The following is a 22,450-nucleotide window of genomic DNA, read 5'->3' as shown; positions in this document are numbered from 1 at the left end:
CTGGTTGTGATTGGTTGTGGGTTGCGAAACCTGGTTGTGATTGGCTGTGGGTTGCGAAACCTGGTTGTGATTGGCTGTGGGTTGCGAAACCTGGTTGTGATTGGCTGTGGGTTGCGAAACCTGGTTGTGATTGGCTGTGGGGTGGGAAATCTGGTTGTGATTGGCTGTGGGGTGGGAAACTTGGGTGTGATTGGTTGTGGGGTGAGAAACACGGATCTGATTGGCTGTAGGGTGGGAAACTTGGATGTGATTGGCTGTCCTGTTAAGGAGTCACACGGGTGGTACAATCGCGTAATATGGCGGCCACGGCAGATGGGAAGAAATTGGTACGTAGTCCGAGTGGACTTCGCATGGTGCCGGTAAACGGGGCATTCAATAGCCCTTTCTCGCTCGATGAACCTCAGTGGGTTCCAGATAAAGAGGTAAGCGGCTGTCCGTTCGTGGCGGGCACAGTTGGCTTGTTTTAACCCGCGGCCACTGTTACTGAGGTTGGGTAATAGCTCCGTGCCGAGCAGCTCAGTGGGTGAACCGACCCGTTAATTATTCTTTAATTAATTCTGGCAAGATGTGCGACCCTGGCCCGGCCTCTGTGTGTGTGTGTGTGTGTGTGTGTGTGTGTGTGTCAATGTGTACTGGGCTGAGGGGGGGATGCAGCTATGACACCACCACATTAGATTGTTTACAAAATGTTGCTGTTGGATTTAGTCCAGATGACGTTGAAATGGGAGAGGTGTCGCTCGTTTTTAACTCAACTGTTTTTGAGTCCAGTTTGTTTGTTTCTGCATTTCTAAAATAATTGTGAAGAATAGACGGTGTCAGTGAATGTAAGAGAAATGCAACAGGAGTATAGCTGGCAGGAGCAGATTATTCAGCCACTCAAGTCCGCTCTGCCAATCAGCACGACTGTGGTTCACCTTCTACCCAACTTTTGTTTTTTTTTGGGGGGGGCGGGGAAGGTGTCCAGTTTGCACACATACCATGCACAATAAATTGTGACTCGGCGAATAAAATTTTGTTTAATGTCCGGTGTTTCTAGTGCACACACAACCACACTCTGGACGATATTCTTTTCGGATAGTCTGCTTCACAGTGCCAGTTTGTGCGGAATTTTGTGGTGTCATCAATGTTTTAGAGGAACTAGTTTAAGTCTATACAAGTTTACCTCATGGTCTCTTTTTAGCTTAAATGAATGGTCTGGTTTCTGATTTTAAATGTGATGTTAAGGTGTAAAGATAAAATTTAATTTCTCATTTTACAGGTGCCTAAATGCTATTGACTTCAAATTCTAGGCACTTTGCTATATTGCACAACTTTTTATTTGTCTAGCTTTCACTAAATGTGTAAGCAAAGTTTTTCTTACTTCTGTATTAATAATTGGTTCCAAGTGAAGTCCTGTTTCAAAATTTAGGTAAAGTAACTGTGTAATAAAGTAGCCTTTTTGATGTCTACAGTAAATACTGTATGATATAACCACTTATGTAATGAAGTCACTTCCCTGATATTGCAGAAAAATAATTAAAATCTTTCTCCCCCTGCCCCAACAATTTCAGTCTGGATGTTTACTGTAAAAAGATAATTACTTTTGGCTAATCTTTTATTGTCCATGAAAGTGCTCATTCTATGTTGCAATATGGTTCTGTCAGTGAAAGTTGACTGGCAATTTGACCTTGAGTTCTTGTACTGAATTCCATTCATATTTGTTTTTAACTGGCTTATATACCAGCATAAACCCAGTGATTACTGAAAATTAACTGATATGAACTTTGAGCCAATTATTCCCAAGAAGAATATTGAAGATAAATGCCTCCACCAGTGTCTTCTCTAAAATCAGCAAGTTACACAGATTGGAGATTGAATCTTTTAAAAAGAAATTCCAAATTCAAATATTCACTGGATAGATTGGATGATCAACTGTGACAATTTGCAACATAGACACGAGCAATGTAAACACTCCTTGTATCATTGAACTTATCTTTTGTAATACTTTGTATTTTCCCATATGAGTTTTTTTTAAAAAATAGAATCCCTGCATTTGGTCCAACAAGTCCACAGCAACCCTTTTGAGGAGCTTCCCACTCAGACATCCCCTTACTCTGTCCCTGTAACCCTGCATTTCCCATGGCTAATAGACCTACCCTACACACCCTACCCTACACACCCCTGAACATGCTGGTTAATTTAGCACGGCCAATTTACCTTTTTGGACTGAGAGGAAATCGGAGCACCTGGCAGGAACCCATGCGGACACTAGGAGAACGTGTAAACTCCACACAGTTGCCCGAGGCTGGAATCGAACCCAGGTCACTGTCTCTGAGACAACAGTGCTACCTACTCCGGCCTCTAGCCATCCCATGTTGTTTATAGTTACTCACCTGCGTTTAGAAAAATTTCAGCATAGACTATAAATATTACACTGGTAATAACATAACTACAAAGTTTTTACAAAAATATAAGTTTCCAGTTTGCTCTTAAAATTGTTGCACACTTCCCATCATAAAACTTGTAATATATAAATCAAATATCAATGTTTTCAAACAGAATTTATGCAAAACCATCTGCAATTTCTTCATAACATGTTACATTAACAATAATTAGAAGTTTTCAGCTTGATTTTGAGATTTTGTTAATTTAGCTGGTTTAGTACTTGCACTTTAGCTTTTAAATGGATTCCATAAAGATAATTTCAATACTTTGTTAATACTGAATGAAAAGTATGTAGCATCAGTAATCAATATTTTTATTTCATTTGTAGCTTTACAGTTTGAATACAATTTCTGTAATTCAAACAACTTTGCAAAATTTACTACATTTTGTTTGATTGAGTCACTTAAGTTTTGTTTGCTTACTGTGGTCTGTCAGTTATGTTATGGAATAACAAAAACAAAATGCTGGAAAAGCTCAGCAGGGGAGAGAAATCTGAGTTAACATTTCTGATGTTCTGAGGAAGGGTCACTAGACCTGAAAACTCTAATTTCTCTTCACAGATGCTGTCAGACCTGCTGAGCTTTTCAAGCAATTTCTGGTTTTGTTTGATTTCCAGTATCCGCAGTTGTTTTGATTTTTATATTATGGAGTTAGACCACAGATCAGCCATGATCTTATTGACTGGCAGAACAGGTTCGAGAGGCTGAATGTCCTACTCCTGTTCACCTGTAGATTTCGTTCAATCCTGCTCTTCAATGTATTTTCAAAATGTTACTGATCATTTTAAGCTAAGGGCACATTCAAGACCTGATTCACTAATCTTAATGATTTTTTCAGATGAAAATACATATTCCCTGTGGGATAAAATTTATCTCTTACTGCAGCTGAATACATTAAAATATACAGAAGATAGAAAATAGTTAAATGTCTTCTGATAAAACAGTTTGAGGAAAATCCAAAATAAAGGATGAGAACAACTAGGGACTGAGAAAGATATCTCAGATATACCCTCTCACCAATGTAAGATATTAAATAAGTAATTGCTTCACGTGAATTAATGCGATCAATGTAGCAGTAAAGGACTCGGTTGTTAAAATGGTTAGCATTCAAAATGCATAAACATAAATATTTTTCTGTAATGTAATGATTAGTGCACATGCTTAATGTACAAAAGATTCCCAATTCAAAGCCAGGCAGAAGCATCACAAAAGCTTTGGTTTCCCTGTAAGATGTAAAATCTATTTCTTCCACTTGTTAGGACCTTGTGGCACATTGACACTGTCCCTGGATCTGAGCCAGCATACTCAGATTCAAGTACTCACCTGCTCCTGAGTGTTGTAATATGTCAGACAGGTTGTTTGATTTTAAAATAATAACTAAAATAGATAACAGGTGGGACTTAAAAAGTTGGCGATATTCAAAGGCGGAAAGTAATTTATCTGGATGGGATGGACAGAAAGCAGTAGAATAAAACCTAATTTGACTACATTTTCTAGCCTGAGTAGCAATTCCTTCAGTCTTTCCTTTTCTCTGCCCAATTTAGCATTGAATTTGCTGTTGCCCTCAGTCCTTCTATTTAATTCTGAATTCATTCATTTCTGGTTAAGAAAATTGACTGGTCAAATTGTTCAAAGATCTGTCATCACTGTACTGCTAGCATCTTACACTTGCGACACAAATTCTTCAAACTAAAATATGCACACCCAAGACCACCTCTGTACGCCATAAGATAACCCATTTCAACCAAATGTTGGCAATTATATTTTTCAGAGCAGATTGTTCGTGTTTTTCCAAAATCACGTCCTGTGCCTCCCCACGAAATGCAAGAGGAAATTTGGTAATCTATTAATAAAGGTGACTCCTTGTTGAAGGCATTTGCTCATGAATTAGCCACATGCTGCATGATGTAAAAATAATGTAGTGAAGCTCCATTCAGGAACAGAGAATCTAGTTAAGTTCTGACATTGATTCCTTCTCATATCTCATGTCATTTCTTTTCCTAGTGTCCCAGGTGTATGCAGTGTGAAGCAAAATTTGACTTTCTTACCAGAAAAGTAAGATGTTCTAAATTTATTTATTATCAAATAATATTCACTTTTATTAAAGCTTGACATTAAACATTTTGATTCTAAAGGAAAGTGTAAAATGCCACTGTGGAATGTAGTAGTTTGAAATAATTGTTAAAAATCACACGACACCAGGTTATAGTCCAACAGATTTAATTGGAAGCACACTAGCTTTCGGAGTGACGCTCCTTCATCAGGTGATAGTGGAGGGCTCGATCGTAACACAGAATTTATAGCAAAAATTTGCAGTGTGATGTAACTGAAATTATACATTGAAAAGTTGGTTGTCTATTAAGCCTTTCATATGTTAGAATACAGTTATCTCACTTTTTAGATTAGAATCAATCTAAACATCAGGTCATAGACAGAGAACACAGGGGGCCAACACCTTCAACATATTGTCTAGCTATCACCATTGTTAACGGCTAACCCGAGAATGCAACTTTTTAAAAAAAAAGGGTTTTGTGATTTACACATGGAAGAAGTGAAACTGTTACTGGATTCTAACAGATGAAAGGCTTAACAGACAATCAATTTTTCAATGTATAATTTCAGTTTCGTCACACTGCAAGTTTTTGCTATAAATTCTGTGTTGTGATCGAGCCCTCCACTATCACCTGATGAAGGAGCGTCGCTCCGAAAGCTAGTGTGCTTCCAATTGAACCTGTTGGACTATAACCTGGTGTTGTGATTTTTAACTTCGTACACCTCAGTCCAACACTGGCATCTCCAAATCATGAAATAATTGTGGTATCTTCAGCTAAAAGAATTGAGTAAAAACAACACAGCTTAGGTTCACAGTGAGAGCTGCTGATCTTTGGACTGTTTTGAGGAGATGTCTTAAAGTCTTGTGTATCTGTCAATCTCTAGTATGAACTTTCTCTGTTGTTAACATTGATTTACAATCAAATATAAGAAAAGAAATATTATATCAGCTAGAGGGAACACTAAATGAAGAGATTGTTACTGTTGGATCTATCTAGATTACCCAGTAGTAGTTGGTTTCCTTTTGATATTAAGATGTTGTCAGCTTATGTAACACTCTCATGTATGTGTGATGGGATCACTTCATGGAAGCAAAAGAAAACTTGCATTTTAAATTAAGCTTTTAATACCTCCTACTTTTATTGCTTACTGCATTTAAATACATTTTTGATTAAAGAAATTAATAGACCAACTATTCTCATGATATAATTTCCAAAATAATTTGCTTGTTTTCCACAGAGCAGTTCAAACAGTACAGCTGTTATTTACACATCCCTTTAGTGGCATAGTGGTTCTTGAATTTTATATGAAATTATAGTTTTAAACTAGTATCTCCCTGTTCAATAACGAAACAAAACATTTTTGAATGCATCTGATTTTTCAGTATTTGTGATTTTGTTTAAATCATTTGTTTGTATTTGAGTAGAATTTTTAACTTTCTTTATCCTCTTTTACTATTCTGAAATTGGTAGCATCACTGTAGGAGATGTGGAAAATGCTTCTGTGACAAATGTTGCAGTAAAAAAGTACCTCTTCCACGAATGTACTTCATAGATCCAGTTCGGCATTGTGCTGAATGTGCTCTGATCTCCCAGAAGGAGTATGAGTTTTTTGACAAACAGATCAAGGTGCTGATAAATGGTAAGACATGTATTGCTTGTTATTTTCATTAAGATGTTTGGAGAAAAACAATTAAACACATTTACTTTTTATGATCTGTATTGAGATTAAAATATTTTAACGCCTTTATAATACAAAATGATTTTTACATGTATAGTTTGATCAAAATTTGTTGTACTGTGAGTTAAGTACAGAAATCTATTACCTTGTAATGTTGAACTTTTAACAACATGGTTAAAATAACTTGAAGCAAAAATGCAACACTAGGTCCTCCAATGTCTCTGGCAACCATGTTCTGGATTCAAACCTAATGGCTGCATATGACAGTAGTTAACTGCGATCATTGAGACTTTTGCATGATTTCCACACATGCATGTTTTTGGCAAAGGTTTTCTAGGCAGGGATAGCAGGAGTGAAAGCCTTTATCTAATCACTTTATCCTGAAATCAGGGAGCTTTAAGATAATTTGACCTCAGTTAGAAGAAGGTCATTGGAGGCTGAAATTGGCATCCTGCCCACCCTAAGTAAATTAATTAGGGTCAATTGAACCTGGTTAAAATCTGAAGTACTGAAACTCTGCACTTAAATTTCATTGCTACAGGGGTCATAAAGCAGTGTTGTTAGATTTGAACTGAGAACTTTAATTTTTGTCTGGTGAGTTTAGCATTAGGTACACAAGTATGAGCCATTTCATGTGGTTCAACCCTGACTCACTTATTTACTAGCAAAATACTAGTGCAGTGCAGCTTTTGAAGGATTGATACATCTCAAACCACAGCTTCCTGGTTTCAGTGTTTAACCGCATATTCAATTGCCTGAAAGGAAGTTCATCTTCCTCTTTAATAGTTATCCCTAGTGTTATTTTGCTGAAAAATCTGAGCAGAAATATGCTTAATGTTGGACAGTTAAATGTTCCATTTTGGTTTTTTCATATAGTGCAAATTTTTCCTTAGACTTGCTCATTTTCACCCAAACATATGAACTTTTTCTCCTGAGTAATATTATACCTTGCTTCTATTTTCTCCACTTAATTTTGCTGTCAAGGAGCTACATTCCTTGTAACTTTGGGTTCCTTGGAGAAAGGTGAAACAATGGATTGTCGACTATCAAACAACCACAGGTAGCTACTTTTTGAATGATTTGGTTTTCAAATAGATTGTGTGAATACAGGTTACACAGTACATGCACTTTTTAAGGACAATCTATTTTTAATTGTTCAGGAAGCAATACGTAAGCAAGTATGGAAAACAATGAATTTGCAATACTGTGAGGCAATAGTGTTCTAGATGGCTTCACAGGAATGTTATGAAACCAAAACAACACTGTGCCACATTAACAGATATTGAGTCAGATTTCAAAATTTTAGCATGTTGAAAGGAAAGAAGGAAATAAGTTGAGTTTTAAGAGTTAATTCCGGGGCTTTAGGATCCGACCAATCGAAGGCACAGCCGCAGACAATAGATTGAAAAGAATTGATTCACAAGTAGCCAGGATCAGAAGTACATCCATGTCGAGAGTTGTGACTGGAGGAGATTAAAGATACTTTCCAAGATGTACTGAATTTGCAGTAATGGTGAGATGAGCAAAGTTGAGACACACACAAGTTGTTTTTCTCTAAATTAGTGTTAATTTTGTAGCTTCTTATTTTATGGCAATTTCTAGCGTAATCCAGAAAGTTGCAGTTGGTGAAAGGAAACAATCCCTGTAATTCCTGCAGGATTCCACTAGGGACCCACCTTTGGAGATTTTTTGCCATTTTAATAACTACCGCTGTTTACAATAATGCAACAAGTTACTTATCCACCAATCTCACGAGATTTTACCATATTTGGGAGTCATTTATGCAAAGACACTTTTATATAGGATTTGCATATCCTGAATTACAAGCCTGCTTTTGTAAAAAAAAAAGTTTGCTCCCTCAAAGTGATCATGGCTGCAGCAATGTGTTTCCTGAAACTGAATCTTTTTTTTCTTTCCTCCCAACATCCGGGTTGGGAACCACAGTTAGCATATGTGTTAATGGAGGTTGAATTAAATACTACAAACAACAGATAACCAGATTTAGAACATTTCTTCCATAGGTATGAAATCTCAAGAAATTGTTGATCCAAACGTGAATGTCTTCCTTTTTTCTTAGGCAAGCCATCAATGCTATTAAGTATCATTGCAAGCAGACGAGAATAGTATTTTTCTGACATTTACTGTGAATTATGCATATTAATATCAATTAATAAACATTTACAAAACATTTTTAATTATAATTTGAACCTATTTATCATTTTCTTTTTAGATGTTTGAACTGTTCAAATAGAAAAATACAATTATGCATGGTGTTTTCATGTTTTATTTTGCAAGCTCTTTCCATTATTAATATCAGATAAATGATGAACCATGTTAAATGTGTACAATAGTTACATCCAGACTTAGAGTCATAGAGATGTTCAGCATGGAAACAGACCCTTCGGTCCAACCCATCCATACCGACCAGATATCCTGACCCAATCAAGTCCCACCTGCCAGCATCCAGCCCATATCCCTCCAAACCCTTCCTATTCATATACCCATCCAAATGCCTCTTAAATGTTGCAATTGTACCAGCCTCCACTACATCCTCTGGCAGCTCATTCCATACACGTACCACCCTCTGCGTGAAAAAATTGCCCCTTAGGTCTCTTTTATATCTTTCCCCTCTCACCCTAAACCTATGCCCTCTAGTTCTGGACTCCCCGACCTCAGGGAAAAGACTTTGCCTATTTACCCTATCCATGCCCCTCATAATTTTGTAAACCTCTATAAGGTCACCTCTCAGCCTCCGACGCTCCTGGGGAAACAGTCCCTGCCTGTTCAGCCTCTCCCTGTAGCTCAGATCCTCCAAACCTGGCAACATCCTTGTAAATCTTTTCTGAACCCTTTCAAGTTTCACAACATCTTTCCATCTTTCATAAAGTAGAATTTCCTTGTTCTGAACTATTAAACAGAATAGTTTTGTCCTCTTTCTATTAGGTTGAAGAACTTTAACTATGACTATGTAGAAAGTAGAACCAGAAGATGGCTTTTTGACTGTTCAAACCGTCTCTGCCATTCAGTATGAATACAGCTGAACCTCTATCTCAACATCCCATTCCTGCTTTCTCTCCATAATGCCTTAACATAATTTTAAAAAAATTATCAATCTCGCTTGAATATATTCAGTGATTGCAAATTCCACAAGTTGACTTCCCTCAGGATTAAATGTTTTCTCATCTTAGTCCTATATGGCTTGAAAGTGTTAGCCTGTTTCTAGACCCCCCTACCAGGGCAAACATTTCTCCCTGCGTATAAACTGTCTAACCAATTAGATTTTTATGTTTCAATCCCATTCTCTTTTATTTTTATAAACTGTAGTGAATACAGGTTCGGTCAAACTATTCCCTCCTTGTACGAGAGATCTGTCATCTCCGGTTTTAGTCCAGTGAACTTTCACTGCACTTCGCCTATGAAAAATATATCCTCTTCAGTTGGGAGACCAAACATGCACAGAGTACTGTAAGTGCAGGTTTACCAAGGCCCTGTAGATTGTTGAACAGGTTGATTAGAAACCGTTGCAGAAATACCTCTGCAGCAGATGCAGCTTGAACCTGGCTCAGATAGGGACACCACCACTACATTCTTAGCCTACTGCACCTGGTACCCCAGGTGGTTTCCCATCAGTTTGCTTCATTTTTGAGATCTGATATTTTCATGCTACTATGGCAAAACGAAGGCCTTGTATAATAGCAGCTACTGACATTGTCAAAACACAATGAGAACGTTGCCAGGATTAATCCCTGTTCTGAGTCAGCTGATAACAGCTGTAATTTGAGAAGAATCAGTACTTTTTGTAAGATGGAAAGTGTGAAATTACTTTATTTTCCTGCAGGACCAAAAATCTAATCAGGCAGGGTGGTTGCATGGGGACTGCATTGGAATCTGTTGATGTTTCACGTTGTGGAATAACTAATCTGATAGCAAATAACTTTATCTCTGAAATAGACATTTTGCTGAATTGTTGAGAATTGGTGTCAGTAAGAGTCACTAGTTATGAGCAATGGTCATGAGCCTGTAGGTAAAATCTTTATTTGAGAGACCACAACAAATAGAAGAAAATGTAGGACTAGGGTATTGAAAGCATTTAGTCTGAGGTCTGGTATAATAACTTCTAATTTTTTGCTAGGTACCTGTATCTGGATGGAGCAAATCATGTTGAAATTGAGGTTCCACGAATTATAAGAGTTCAAGTGCTAACTGAAGGTTTTACTCCTGGAGGTAAATTTATTGAGTGTGTATATAGCTTGAACAAGTAATTGATTTCATCAGTAATCTATACTTTATTTATAATAAAATTAATCTGCAGAAGCACAATTTTAAAGTTGTTGGGCTCTGATGATTAGTACCAGGGTGGACCTGGATAGTAAATAATAGAGTATCATCTTGAACAGGAGTTTGCCATGGTTCCAAGTCTCACCAACTGGATAAGTTTTTGTTTTGTTAGGATGCATTGAATGCTTTATAGGAAAAATGATTTGGAGGAGCCAGTGTTGGACTGTGGTGTACAATGTTAAAAATCACAACATTGGGTTTTTGTCCATCAGGTTTATTTGGAAGCGTCAGCTTTCAGAGGGCTGCTCCTTTTATCAGATGATTGTGGAGAACCACTTGATGAATGAGCAGCGCTCCGATAGCTAGTGCTTCCAAATAAACTTGTTGGACTGTAACCCGGTGTTGTGATTTTCAACTTTTTATAGGAAGAAAAGTTGCTATGTTGTCCATTACTGAGGTGTGGAGTAATGTTTGGAAATCAGTGCACTGGAGTAACCATCCCAACTAAAGCATGCAACTGAGACTGGATTTTGTTTTCAATTGAATTTGGTTAGCTGCTTTTATAGCATTATTGTAATGTAGTTAGTGTTTGTATATTGAATTGGAAGGTGGAGCTCATTTTTTCCTGATAGAATGGCCTGAAACTAATACTTCTTTTCAATGCCTGCTGCTGCCTATCGTCTTGGTACAGAGAAAGATATTCACACTTACACCAGCCTACTGGAGAATCCGTACATTACAGAAGGTTAGAAGTATGATTGTCATCTTTGCCATTAGCTCATCATGTGCCTATCTCCCTATATATGGCCCTGCGGAGCTTGGCTTGTCATTTACTATATACTGAATGCCTTGTTGACTATTTTATTTCTGTGAGCAGTGTCGCATGAAAGTTGAGTTGTTATTGCTAAATCTGCATTGTAAATTACAAGGCAAACTCCTCAATCCTTAATGTTTTTTCTTGCTTTGTTTGCTTTAGTTTGCATATATGTTTGCTAACAGTCAGAAATTGCAACTTTTCTGCTACCAAATGTACCGTGTTAACACCTGTGCTTTGTTCATTCTGAATATTATAAAATAGTTCATCATCCTTTTTGTGTATTGTTTCCAAAGGTTGACAGTTTTGCAGTTACTTTAGGCTATTTGAAAATGTTTTAATAGTTGAACCAATTATGTTGTGGATAATTGGAAAGTAGCCACAAATATCTTTAGAATACTACAGTTCTTGTGTGGTTAGATGTCATTCGAGGATGTACGTGCATCGTGGTCCGCTGAGTTGTGGGTTTTCAACTCTGTCTTGTGCAGAGTTGGCCACTTTCAGCAAAGGTTCTTTTCGTAATCTGGTCGAGATGGAATCGGAGGCACCCAGATTTCCACTGGTGATTGATTGCTATCCAACTCCAATTGAATAGAGTTGATGCTGGGTGAAAAAGTAGAAGCATTTCTGATGCCCTCTAGTTAAGTCATTTGAAATTCATTGAGCCGAGTATGCACTTGGAAGAGGTATTAAAATATTGTCCATTGTTTTTACATATGGGTATCCTTTATCTGAGGAAAAAAAAAGTCAAATAGTTTGTTTTAAAAAGAAGTTATCAAGCTGACACGTGCTGTGCTTTTGCAGTTATGTTTCTTTTGGTGCGTCTATCCAGTAAATTCAGTTATACATTTGGTCATTCCGATACAAGATTCCTCCTCGTTAAGCTGAAAGAATCATTTGTATCACAACATCTATGCAGTACTTTAGCCATATTTTATCCCATATTGTCTTCCTAAATTCTTGCAATACCTACTCTTATTTTGTAAACACAGCTACATAGCAAACACATTGAATGACAGGAATCAGTTCTGCTGGATCTCTCATTTGGGATTATTTCTTTATTTTGCATTATGTCTTCGGGAAAAGAACGTGTAAAGCTAATGCTCATAGAAGTGGTTGTTCTATTGTTAACTTGCAAAGTGAATATTTGGTAACTATTGGGTGGAATGATGCAAGGAAGTAATTTTAATTCTGTTAAAAGCAGCTATTAATGGATATCATTTTATCTGTACAATTTCAGGAGGTAATACACATGCCACAGGGATGCTGGTCCAGTACAAAACCTTGGGTTCCCAGGAACTAAAACAGCTGAAGTTGAGTGCATCTGATGACTTCAGTAGTAACAAGAAAGTGTCTGTTGGTTGGTTGGCTGCTATGCATAAGGTAATGTTTAACAAATCTAGAATATTTTGTCAGAGTATTTAAAACAAAAACTGCTGAAGTCTTTCATTCTGGAATAAGTGTTCTTCATTTTTAAATATGGCACTTTTTGAATAAAGAATTGGTTTAGGAATTGAGAAACACAAAATCTTGAAGCATGATTACAAACAGGGCACTTGGATGTCCTCCAAGTGATCAGTTAGTTGCATGTTTAGAAAGAGAGGTGCACTTGATCCTGATAATTAAACATCAATAATCAATATGCATTGAATTCAAGTTTCTGTATGTAGGTTGCAGTTTTTCAAAGTTCACACCTAAAGTTGTTTTGAAGAATAGAAGTAATAGGTTAAGATTTATTTTATTTCCATAAAAAGAAAATTGATAGAGTCTTGATACTATTTCTTAAGATTTTATCAGAAGTAGGCCATTTAGTAGTTCTTCTGTTTCACCATCCATTTATGGTCATGGGGTCATAGCTGACTGACTTGTGGCCTTGACGCAATTTTTTGTTTTTACTATGTTTATTCTGGCATGAATCTCCAGAATCCCATTGCTACCTCTCCTGAAATTCTTTGAAATATACCTTGGAATATTTTGCATGTACCTAGGCAGGCAGGTATGGTCTTGGTTTAATGCCTCATCTGAAAGGTAACCTCTTTTGAGTGCATTTCACCTTCAGTAGCGTAGTGGAGTTATCAGGCTTGCATTTTGGACTCGAGCCCGAGAGTGAGTCCACAAAAACAGTTTCACAAAAATGCTACCAGCTTGGCTACAGCTGACATTGATGATTGAAAAATGTGTGAGAAGCAACCTAACAAGATTGCTATAATTAGAATACCTCTGGAAAGATCAACAGTAAGCATGCGGGGAGTGAGATTTTTGTTTAATGTAAGCTGATGTCTATATAGCTGATCAGTGGTAATGACTTTTCAAGAAAAAAGTTTAAATACTGTTCTGTTGGAGGGCATCTTGAGGGACAGAATTTACATTTATTTGTAAAGGCAAGTGGTTAGGGATAATCAACATGGCTTTGTGTTTGGGAAATCATGTCTCCCAAACTTGATTTGAGTTTTTGGAAGAAGTAACAAAGAGGACTGAGGGTAAAACAGATGTGATCCATACAGACTTCAGATTTACAAGGATGTTATCAGGATTGGAGGGTTTGAGCTACAGGGAGAGCCTGAATAGGCTGGGGCTGTTTTCCCTGGAGTGTTGGAAGCTGAGGGGTGATCTTAGAGGTTTATAAAATTGTGTGGCATGGATAGGTTGAATAGACAAGGTCTTTTCCCTGGGCTGGGGGAGTCAAAAACTAGAAGGTATGGGTTTCAGATGAGGGGAACGATATAAAGGGGACCAAGGGGCAAATTTTTCATGCTGACAGTGGTGCGTGTATGGAATGAGTGGTCAGAAGTGCTGGAGGCTAGTACAGTTACAACATTTAAAAGGGATCTGGATGGGTGGATGAATAGGAAAGGTTTCAAGGGGTCAAATGCTTTCCGAATAGGACTAGATTAATTTAGGATATCTGGTTGATATGGACGAGTTAGACCGAAGGGTCTGTTTCTGTGCTGTCCATCTGACACTTCTGACTCTTTATAATTGAAACAGACAATAAAGTTTGTCTTGTCTAATAAAATATCAAATAGGATTTGAATATAGATATTTAATTTTCCAGTCTTATTCCTTGGAAGTAGTGATAACTCTTGGTGGAGCACTGTTCTACAATTGAGTAGGTGCCTGGAAATTATTGCACATATTTTCTACACAGGTTGGGCTGAGATGTGTCAATCTGTTTGTTTTTTTTTAATTGTTGATCTAAAATACTCCTGCCATTAATATAATTAACTGGATTCAAATTGATCCTCTATGTATTGATGTACAAACATCAAGATGCTAACTTGGTCTGTCTAAGAATATTTAATCACGTTTCAGAATTAGATGATGGGTACTTGTGGATTTAGTGTGAATTTCTTTGTATAGAGAAAACACTTGCATTTATAGTGCCTTCCCTACCCTCAGGATGTCTCAAACTACTTTACAGCAGATAAAGTACTTTAAAGTATTGTAATGGAGGATCATGACTGCCAATGTGCAGTAACCTATTCCATTAATATTGGTTGAAGTGTAAACTTTGGCCAGGACTTCCTGCTCTGAAGTTGTTCCATGGAAAGCCTCAGAGTAAATTATCTGGAAAACAACACTTGAAAACCGAAATATTGTTCCATGAATGCACTGAAGTGTTTCCTTGATTTTTGTCTCGGTTCTAGAGTGACATGGTGGCATAGTGGTTAGCACTGCTGCCTCACAGCGCCAGAGACTTGGGTAAAATTCCTGCCTGGGGCATCTGTCTATTTGGAGTTTGCACGTTCTCCCTGTGTCTGTGAGGGTTTCCTCCGGGTGCTCTGGTTTCCTCCCACAGTCCAAAGATTTGCAGGTTAGATGAATTGGCCATGCTAAATTGCCCGTAGTGTTAGGGGAATGGGTCTGGGTGGGTTACTCTTTGTAGGGTCAGTATAGACTTGTTGGGCTGAAGGGCCTGTTTCCACACTAAGTAATCTAATCCAATCTTTGAAGTAAAGATTTTACCCAAAAACCATCTAAGTAATAGGTTCCTTCATTTTAGCATGAGACTCAAACTTCATTTTTATAAAGTTAAAAATCACACAACACCGGGTTATAGTCCAACAGGTTTAATTGGAAGCACACTAGCTTTAGGAGTGCCACTCCTTCATTGGGTGGTTTGGAAGCACACGAGCTGTCCACAACCACCTGATGAAGGAGTGGCACTCCTAAAGCTAGTGTGCTTCCAATTAAACCTGTTGGACTATAACCCGGTGTTGTGTGATTTTTAACTTAGACTAGGGTGTACAAACCCCTCCATCTCTAATTCATTTTTGTTATACCGTGTGACCAGTTATTTTCCCCATAGCATTACTAAATTATTTTCACTAGAGGATGACAACTCTTGTTTTAAATTGAGCCTGGTAGCAGTTCCAACTATGTAATTTACGTATCATGATCTTTGGTGGTGAGTTAATAGTATGTGTCAGTGACTGGATCTTACCTGTTTAAGATAAGGAAGTAGGTTGGTAGAATGAATTTTGCCAAGTGCCTAAACAGGAGAGATACTGTGAGTAATAACTAAATGTCTGGAGTTTTGCTTGGTTTTACACCTAAGTTTCAAGTGGAACATTTTGGTTATCCTGCCAGTAGCTGATTTGTTCCATTTAGCTGCAAGCTGTGACTCAGCAGACTCTCCTCCAAGTTAAATTGTCATGGGTTCAAGCCCCACTTCAGTCACTTGCAGATGTATTCCAGGTTGACATTTTCAGTATTGTACCTTTTTGAAATGTTCCTTGAGGATAAGACATTATGTCCGCTTGAGAAGCATCTCAGTTTAAAGATAATGTGGTGCTTTTAATAAAGGAGAACACAAATTAGTATTCAAACCAATGTTTGACCCTCAATGTACAACAATTAAAGTTATTTATCAATTCTCTTACCTTGATGCTATTTTTGGAGAGAAGCCATGTCTCTAATATAGTGAGTGTACTTCAAAAGAATTTAATTGGTTGCATTACGGAAATCTGAACTCATAAAGTTTAAAGTAGGAGTTAAAATTTTATTTTTTTAGGATGTAACTTTAAAGATGTTTTTTGTTAAACTGAAGTTTTTCAGCTGGGAAATGGAATTCCCTTCTGCTGTTACAAGAGGTGTTCAGGGGTGGCTCCAGTTGGTAAAGAATTTAGCGGTACAGATTCAAACCTCACTGCACTGAATTGTGCACAACATCCTAAGCTGACAATCCACTTGTTTAACAAACTAGTATTCCCATGTTGATTTGGTAGCAAAAGACTGAGATTTTACAAGGTTTTTCAAATAAAAATCTGTAATTTAGTGCACGTATCAGTTTTCAACCTTTTTCTTATCGAGGAGCTGATTCTCCACTGGGGAAGAGGCTAGCTCTTTTTTTCACTTAAATTGGCAGTGGGTCTATTTTTATCAAGTAACCCATTACTCAAAACCACTCACGCCAAACCAAGATAGTTTTACTGCCCTTGCACCAGGAGCAGTGCAACAATAACTAAAAGGTACAGAAAATAAGGGAGGGACTAAATGATCATGGAGTTAATGGAATCCCCGACAGTGTGAAAGCAGGCTATTTGACCCATTGAGTCCACACCAATCCTCTGAAGAGCATCCCACCCAGACCTATGTCCCTACCTGCATTATCCATGGTTAGTTTCCAGTGCTGAGGGGTAGCAGTGTTAACCACTGTACTGCCCCCAAATTAAGTGGTATTGAAAGGGAAGATGATGCACTTCAACTTCTTTTGGTGCTCACCTTGTTGTAAAGGCTAAGAGCCTACCTCCACAACATGTGTAACTTGTACCTAGACGCCCTGACTGAGGTAGGATGCCAAGACTGCCAGTTGGTATTTTTTAATCAGCCTGTTTAGACATATTATGCTGTATCTCTGGGGTAAGCAGGACTTGAACCCCTACCTTGTGGCCCAGAAGTAGGGACACTACCATGGTGCCACAACAGCCTCTCAAGAAAATGAGCATCACCTGCTCTGTCAACTGTGGAGGTCCTCCTGTTTGTATCAGTATGTGGTGTTAGAAATGCAAATCAATGTTGTACTGTCAAAGATGCTATCTTTCAGATGGGACGTTCAACCCAAGCCTCAGAGTGCACATTCAAGAGGATGTGACAGGTCCCATGGTATTAATCTTTCACACTGGCTGTATTTGGGTAGCATTGCCAAAGAACGAAACAATTAGCAAATCATATACACTCTATATATAGCAAAACATAGTTTCTAGATGGTGTGAAGTCAAATACAGCATTTCCAGAGCAACTTGGGGTTCTGGTGCATAATCTTTAAAATGTTAGACCGCTGCAGAAAATAATTAGGAAAGCTAAAGCAATGTGGGCATTCATATCTAGAGGGCTAAAGTACAGATGCAGAAATTATGCAGCATTTATACAAAACTGATTATTGGTAACACACCTGATGAAGGATAAATTACCAAGGGAGGGAGTACAATGTAGATTTACAAGAATGATACCTGGACTTCAGGGTCAAACGATGAAGAGAGATTATACAAATTAGGTTTGTTTTCTCTAGAATTTTCGAAATTAAGGGGTGCTCTCATGAAAATCTTCCTGATATTAATCAGGAAAGACAAGGTAGATAAAGGTATAAACTATTTCCACAGGTTGGGGATTCTATAATTAGGCGGCTTAATCTGAAAACTAGAGCCAGACTCTGCAGGAGAGATGTTTAGAAGTTACTTTAAGGGCGGCACGGTGGCACAGTGGTTAGCACTGCTGCCTCACAGCGCCAGAGACCCGGGTTCAATTCCCGACTCAGGCGACTGACTGTGTGGAGTTTGCATGTCCTCCCCGTGTCTGCGTGGGTTTCCTCCGGGTGCTCCGGTTTCCTCCCACAGTCCAAAGATGTGCAGGTCAGGTGAATTGGCCATGCTAAATTGCCCGTAGTGTTAGGTAAGGGGTAAATGTAGGGGTATAGGTGGGTTGCGCTTTGGCGGGTCGGTGTGGACTTGTTGGGCCAAAGGGCCTGTTTCCACACTGTAAGTCTGATCTGATCTAGTTACTTCCACATAGGGTAATAAATACTTGGACCTTTCTTCCAAAAAATGGTTGGTTGATGCAGCATCAGATTTTTTACTTTAAATGTAAGGTAAATAAATTGTTGTTAAGCAAAGATTTTAAGCAACAAAGGCAGATAGATGGAGTTAGACTGTCGATCAGCTGTAAGCTTATTGAATACTGGAACAGCTTGATGGGTTGAATAGCCTACAATGTTCCTAAAACTGACAACTTGGGCTGACTACAGACTACAGTAAAACAGACAACTTATGAGTGAAAACTAATGATGCTGTCTTTGTCTACCCCCTGACCCCATACACATGCACGTGCACGCACACATGATCCCCTTAGGCTGCCAAGCTTCTGTATGAATCAAGAGACCAATAACCATTTTGAAGTTTCTGGAAAGATTGAATGTCACACTGAAGACAAGTGGCAAGAAACAACATTTTAGCCAGTTTTTTTGTTTGCTCACTGCTTTGATGTACAGTGAGCTTTTCTTATTACTTTTTTGTATTAAAGTAATTTTCTGAAAACACTTAGAATGCAACAAATGATAGATATTTTTTGGTGCATTGAAGTATTCTCAAAGTATAGTGCAATATGTAGAATTTACAATGTCTTAAATGTAACTTTCACAGTTAAATTGAACTTTGCTAAGTATTTTTGTTAAATCTTCGTATTTTTATCACTAACTGAAAGCTGCGGTGTAAACTGCTAAAATAAAACACCATTTTTGTTAAAGAATGCCGTTCTGATGTAGATTGCTTTATTTTATTACATTATCAATAAGTATATAAATTTATAAAATTTGATTAAGTGGAAAATAACTACAATTTGCATTTAGCTTCAGAAAAGCTTACACTGCAGCTCTGTACTCTGCAGGTGATTTGTCTTTTGTGATTAAGGGAAAGAAAATGTTTACATTTTGATTTTGTTTGGCAGGAAATGCTAAAATCAATAAAAATTACTTTGTTCCAGTTCAGAAATGCAGTGTTGCTTGTCTTTTCCCTCAAAAAATGAAATTTTCATTGGTATACCAAAGGATGTAGCTTTGTATATAGTTAATACTTTACATAACTGTCCTTGTGCTCATGCTGCAATCGTTAAGTAGGGAACAATTTCATATAGTTCTATTAGATAATCAGTGATTTATATTTGGATGCAGTATGAAAACATCCATAATAGCTATCCACAATGTGTTTTAATCAAACAAAGTTACTGCAGCTTTGATTTTAAAAATAAAAACTGTTCATACAGAAATAGCCTAGACCCTTGATTCAGTGAATCACCAATAAATGTAAAGAGCTTGCTATTCAGAGCACTTTGACCAAGTTAGATCACTCAAATGACAAATTTGGAAAACGGATACTGATGCACAAACCAATCTTAGTGACTTTTCTGTTAGCATGTAATAATTCCAAAAATATTAGCAATGCAGTTTGATAGGAGAAAGGGAGCATTCCAAGCTATGCAGTTTAGTTTTCTGGACCAAATGGCTGTAAAACTTCTGGTTGTGTAGAGAATTGATCTTAATTGAATGTCTGCACTGTCAGTTCCTGTATTTGTGGATATCTTGGATCAATGTAACTATTTGAACAGCTTCTGTATAAAATTTATTCATATTCAATAAAACATAAACAATTGCCTCTGCAGGTGCTTGTGATGTTTTAGTTGGGTTTGTTTTTTTTTCTAAATGTATCAGCATCAACAATATGTGGAACCTTGAAAGCTTGTTAGCAACAGGATAGATTGTTTTTTGCTAGTATTGTTCTTCTGTCCCTTTCAAAAAAAACTTGTAATTTCTCACAACGTTAAATTCAAAATCAGTCTGATTTGGAGAGATACCAAAAGATAGCTGAATCAGTGAAATTACAAATGCTTTCACCTCCCTCCTTCCCTCTTTTCTTCTCCCCACCCCCACCCCGGACCACCCTGGGTCAAGAGATTTTTATTTACTCCTTTTCCTCTTTTACTCTGGTCCCTGGACAAAGGAAAACATTTCAGGTAGGCTGAAAAAGTGTATTACCCATACCCTGGTTTATGGCACCATCTTGATTTTATTTAATAAAGTATTCAAAATGCAAAAGAAGTACTTTGCAACTCCATCCACACACACATTAAGGAAGAGATAGGTAGGATTTGGAAAATTCAATGGGGTCACTCAACTGAGCAAGTATCCTCAATCATTCTTCAGTCATGTCTTGGAACAGTGTTTTTCCTGAACTCCATGTCTTAAAAGAACTTGGAAGGGAATTTCTTTTTCCCTACTCAAAGTCTAGGCAACATCTTGCTATTCAGAGCTCTTTGACCAAGTTCTAAAAAAATCATTCCTGGGATCATGTGAATGTACACACACTGCATGTTTCTATAGTAATTAGGCTATTTCAAAAGGCCAGTTAAGAGTCAACCATATTGATGACCCTCCATTTTTATTAATTATTTGAGGGTCAAGTGATCTGTGCTGATGGCTACTCAACAATGCAAGATAAACTTCATTGGTCCAGAGCTGTTGTGATGAAAGAAAAGCATGATACTTGACTAAAAACATGAAGGGTAGTTATCCTTGCAAGAACTGGAATTTTTCCACAGATCATCAGTTTGTTATTTTGCCTGCTAGTTTACCATTACATGTAAAATAATTCACAGACACTTACTGACAGTTAATTTGATTGAGAGAGAATAAGGAACAAAAGAAAGAATACATACTTCTCCCAGGCTTCCAATGAAGCACTGGTTTCTGGTCAGTCATTATAAATTGAAATAGTCTTAGAATTAATGTAATTTGCAAAATGCCTTTGTTCATGCCATTGTATTTTATTGTTTACGTTTACATAACACTTTTGTTAAGCAGTGTAGTACTATCAGCTATGAAAAAGTTACAGTTCAGTCACTTAGTCATACATAATATAGCCCACTGTTATCTTATACATCACAATATTTACATTCAATACTACCCTGTGCTCAGTTAACAGAACTGCTTGTTAGGAAAAGGTTAGATATGAAACATGGTAAACAAGCCAAAGATTGTTTTGTTACATGTATAAACTTATCATTTGTTAGAATGTTCACCTAGAATTATTTCAAAAAGAAAAATGTAATTGGAAAAAAATAAATGAAGGATTCTTCAATATAGAAATATACTTGAATACTTATTTTAATGAAGTGCTGTAGTGTTTTGCACCAAAGTGTGGTGAAAGTTATTGCATCATTTCCATAAAATACACAGATTAATAGATGACAATATCCTCTGCTCATTCACACATCCACTGCTCCATTAATCACATACACTTCACTTCAAGCAACTCAGACAGTGCACCTTGTCTTACTAAAATCCTTGGTCATCCCACACTTGCAGCATTACTATGTTACTTAAATTTTCATGTCCAAGCATAATTTTTTATAATCCTTTAACAGCTTTAATTATCACAATACCAAAATCAAACTCTGCTAGGCCATCCACATTACCTTTCAATAAATCATTATAACTTCCTCCTTGAAACCAACAGAAGTTGCATTAAAACATTTCCCGTATCACCACTGCCAGCCAAGCATGCCACATACTAACAATACTGAGGTCAAGTGGTTTTCAAATAACACCACTTCCTCTGTTTTGTGTGTGTTTAAGTGTGTGCATGAGTGACTGTGAGAGAGAGACAGAGAAATGTGCAGGCCTGTTTGTGCACATTGTAGTGTGACTGTTCAGGTCTAAATGTGTGCATATGTGCACGTTTGAATGCACAATGAGGTTGTGCTAGAGTACACACGTGTGTTTTTCAGATGTAGTAATGTGACTTTGTTCAGAGAAAAAGCACCATGAACTACTGCATATCCAAATTACAGCACGTAAATATCTACTTCCTCTTCTGGGTGGGGAGCACTTCCATTGTGTCTGTTCCAGATTTTGATTATAAGAGCTCGCCAATATTCCTAAGCCAGAGATCGCTGCCGGGGCTTTATTCTAGGGTACAACTGTAACAAAACAAAAGTAAGAGATGTTAGAAGGTAATAATGTTACACTTTCCATATAATTGTACTCTCTTCTTCAGCTGCAGGTTAAGACAATCTGAGTTATGAATGTTGCTATAATTAATATTAAGTAAAAAATGAGGTCTGCAGATGCTGGAGATCACAGCTGCAAATGTGTTGCTGGTCAAAGCACAGCAGGCCAGGCAGCATCTCAGGAATAGAGAATTCGACGTTTCGA

General features: G+C 37.5%; 2 protein-coding genes across 6 annotated transcripts in view; one reads left to right on the top strand and one right to left on the bottom strand.

Annotated features, from left to right (window-relative positions):
* The first annotated feature begins 273 nt into the window (after nt 1-273).
* zfyve21 (zinc finger, FYVE domain containing 21) lies at nt 274-19,896 on the top strand. Of its 2 annotated transcripts, XM_060828476.1 has the most exons (8): nt 274-422; nt 4,428-4,478; nt 5,948-6,116; nt 7,140-7,215; nt 10,288-10,379; nt 11,125-11,178; nt 12,488-12,630; nt 18,595-19,896. In XM_060828476.1, exons 1-8 carry the CDS (start codon nt 297-299, stop codon nt 18,628-18,630), a joined length of 747 nt encoding a protein of 248 aa, XP_060684459.1. In that variant the 5' UTR covers nt 274-296; the 3' UTR covers nt 18,631-19,896. The 2 variants fall into 2 exon arrangements, with proteins under 2 accessions (XP_060684459.1, XP_060684458.1); XM_060828475.1 differs by lacking the exon at nt 11,125-11,178.
* Nucleotides 19,897-21,048: 1,152 nt separating this feature from the next.
* The window catches only part of ppp1r13bb (protein phosphatase 1, regulatory subunit 13Bb), a 113,261-nt gene continuing 111,859 nt past the window's right edge, over nt 21,049-22,450 (bottom strand). For all 4 annotated transcript variants that reach the window (XM_060829223.1, XM_060829224.1, XM_060829225.1 and 1 more), the window contains one exon: nt 21,049-22,215. In XM_060829223.1, coding sequence (XP_060685206.1) covers nt 22,174-22,215 — 42 coding nt within the window. In that variant the 3' untranslated portion in view covers nt 21,049-22,173. The remainder of the gene's footprint in view (nt 22,216-22,450) is intronic.

The sequence above is a fragment of the Hemiscyllium ocellatum genome, chromosome 8, assembly GCF_020745735.1.
Source record: "Hemiscyllium ocellatum isolate sHemOce1 chromosome 8, sHemOce1.pat.X.cur, whole genome shotgun sequence".
NCBI classification, from domain to species: domain Eukaryota; kingdom Metazoa; phylum Chordata; class Chondrichthyes; order Orectolobiformes; family Hemiscylliidae; genus Hemiscyllium; species Hemiscyllium ocellatum.
Note: the sequence above shows the minus strand (reverse complement) of the source record. Positions and strands in the feature narration are given on the sequence as shown.

Bases quoted from the DNA above. Each gene is read 5' to 3' on its own strand.
- zfyve21 (XM_060828476.1), top strand. From the start codon at position 297: ATGGCGGCCACGGCAGATGGGAAGAAATTGGTACGTAGTCCGAGTGGA. The intron at 10,380-11,124 runs GTAAATTTATTG...GTCTTGGTACAG, and splicing joins TGAAGGTTTTACTCCTGGAG to AGAAAGATATTCACACTTAC. The intron at 12,631-18,594 runs GTAATGTTTAAC...TGATCCCCTTAG, and splicing joins GGTTGGCTGCTATGCATAAG to GCTGCCAAGCTTCTGTATGA.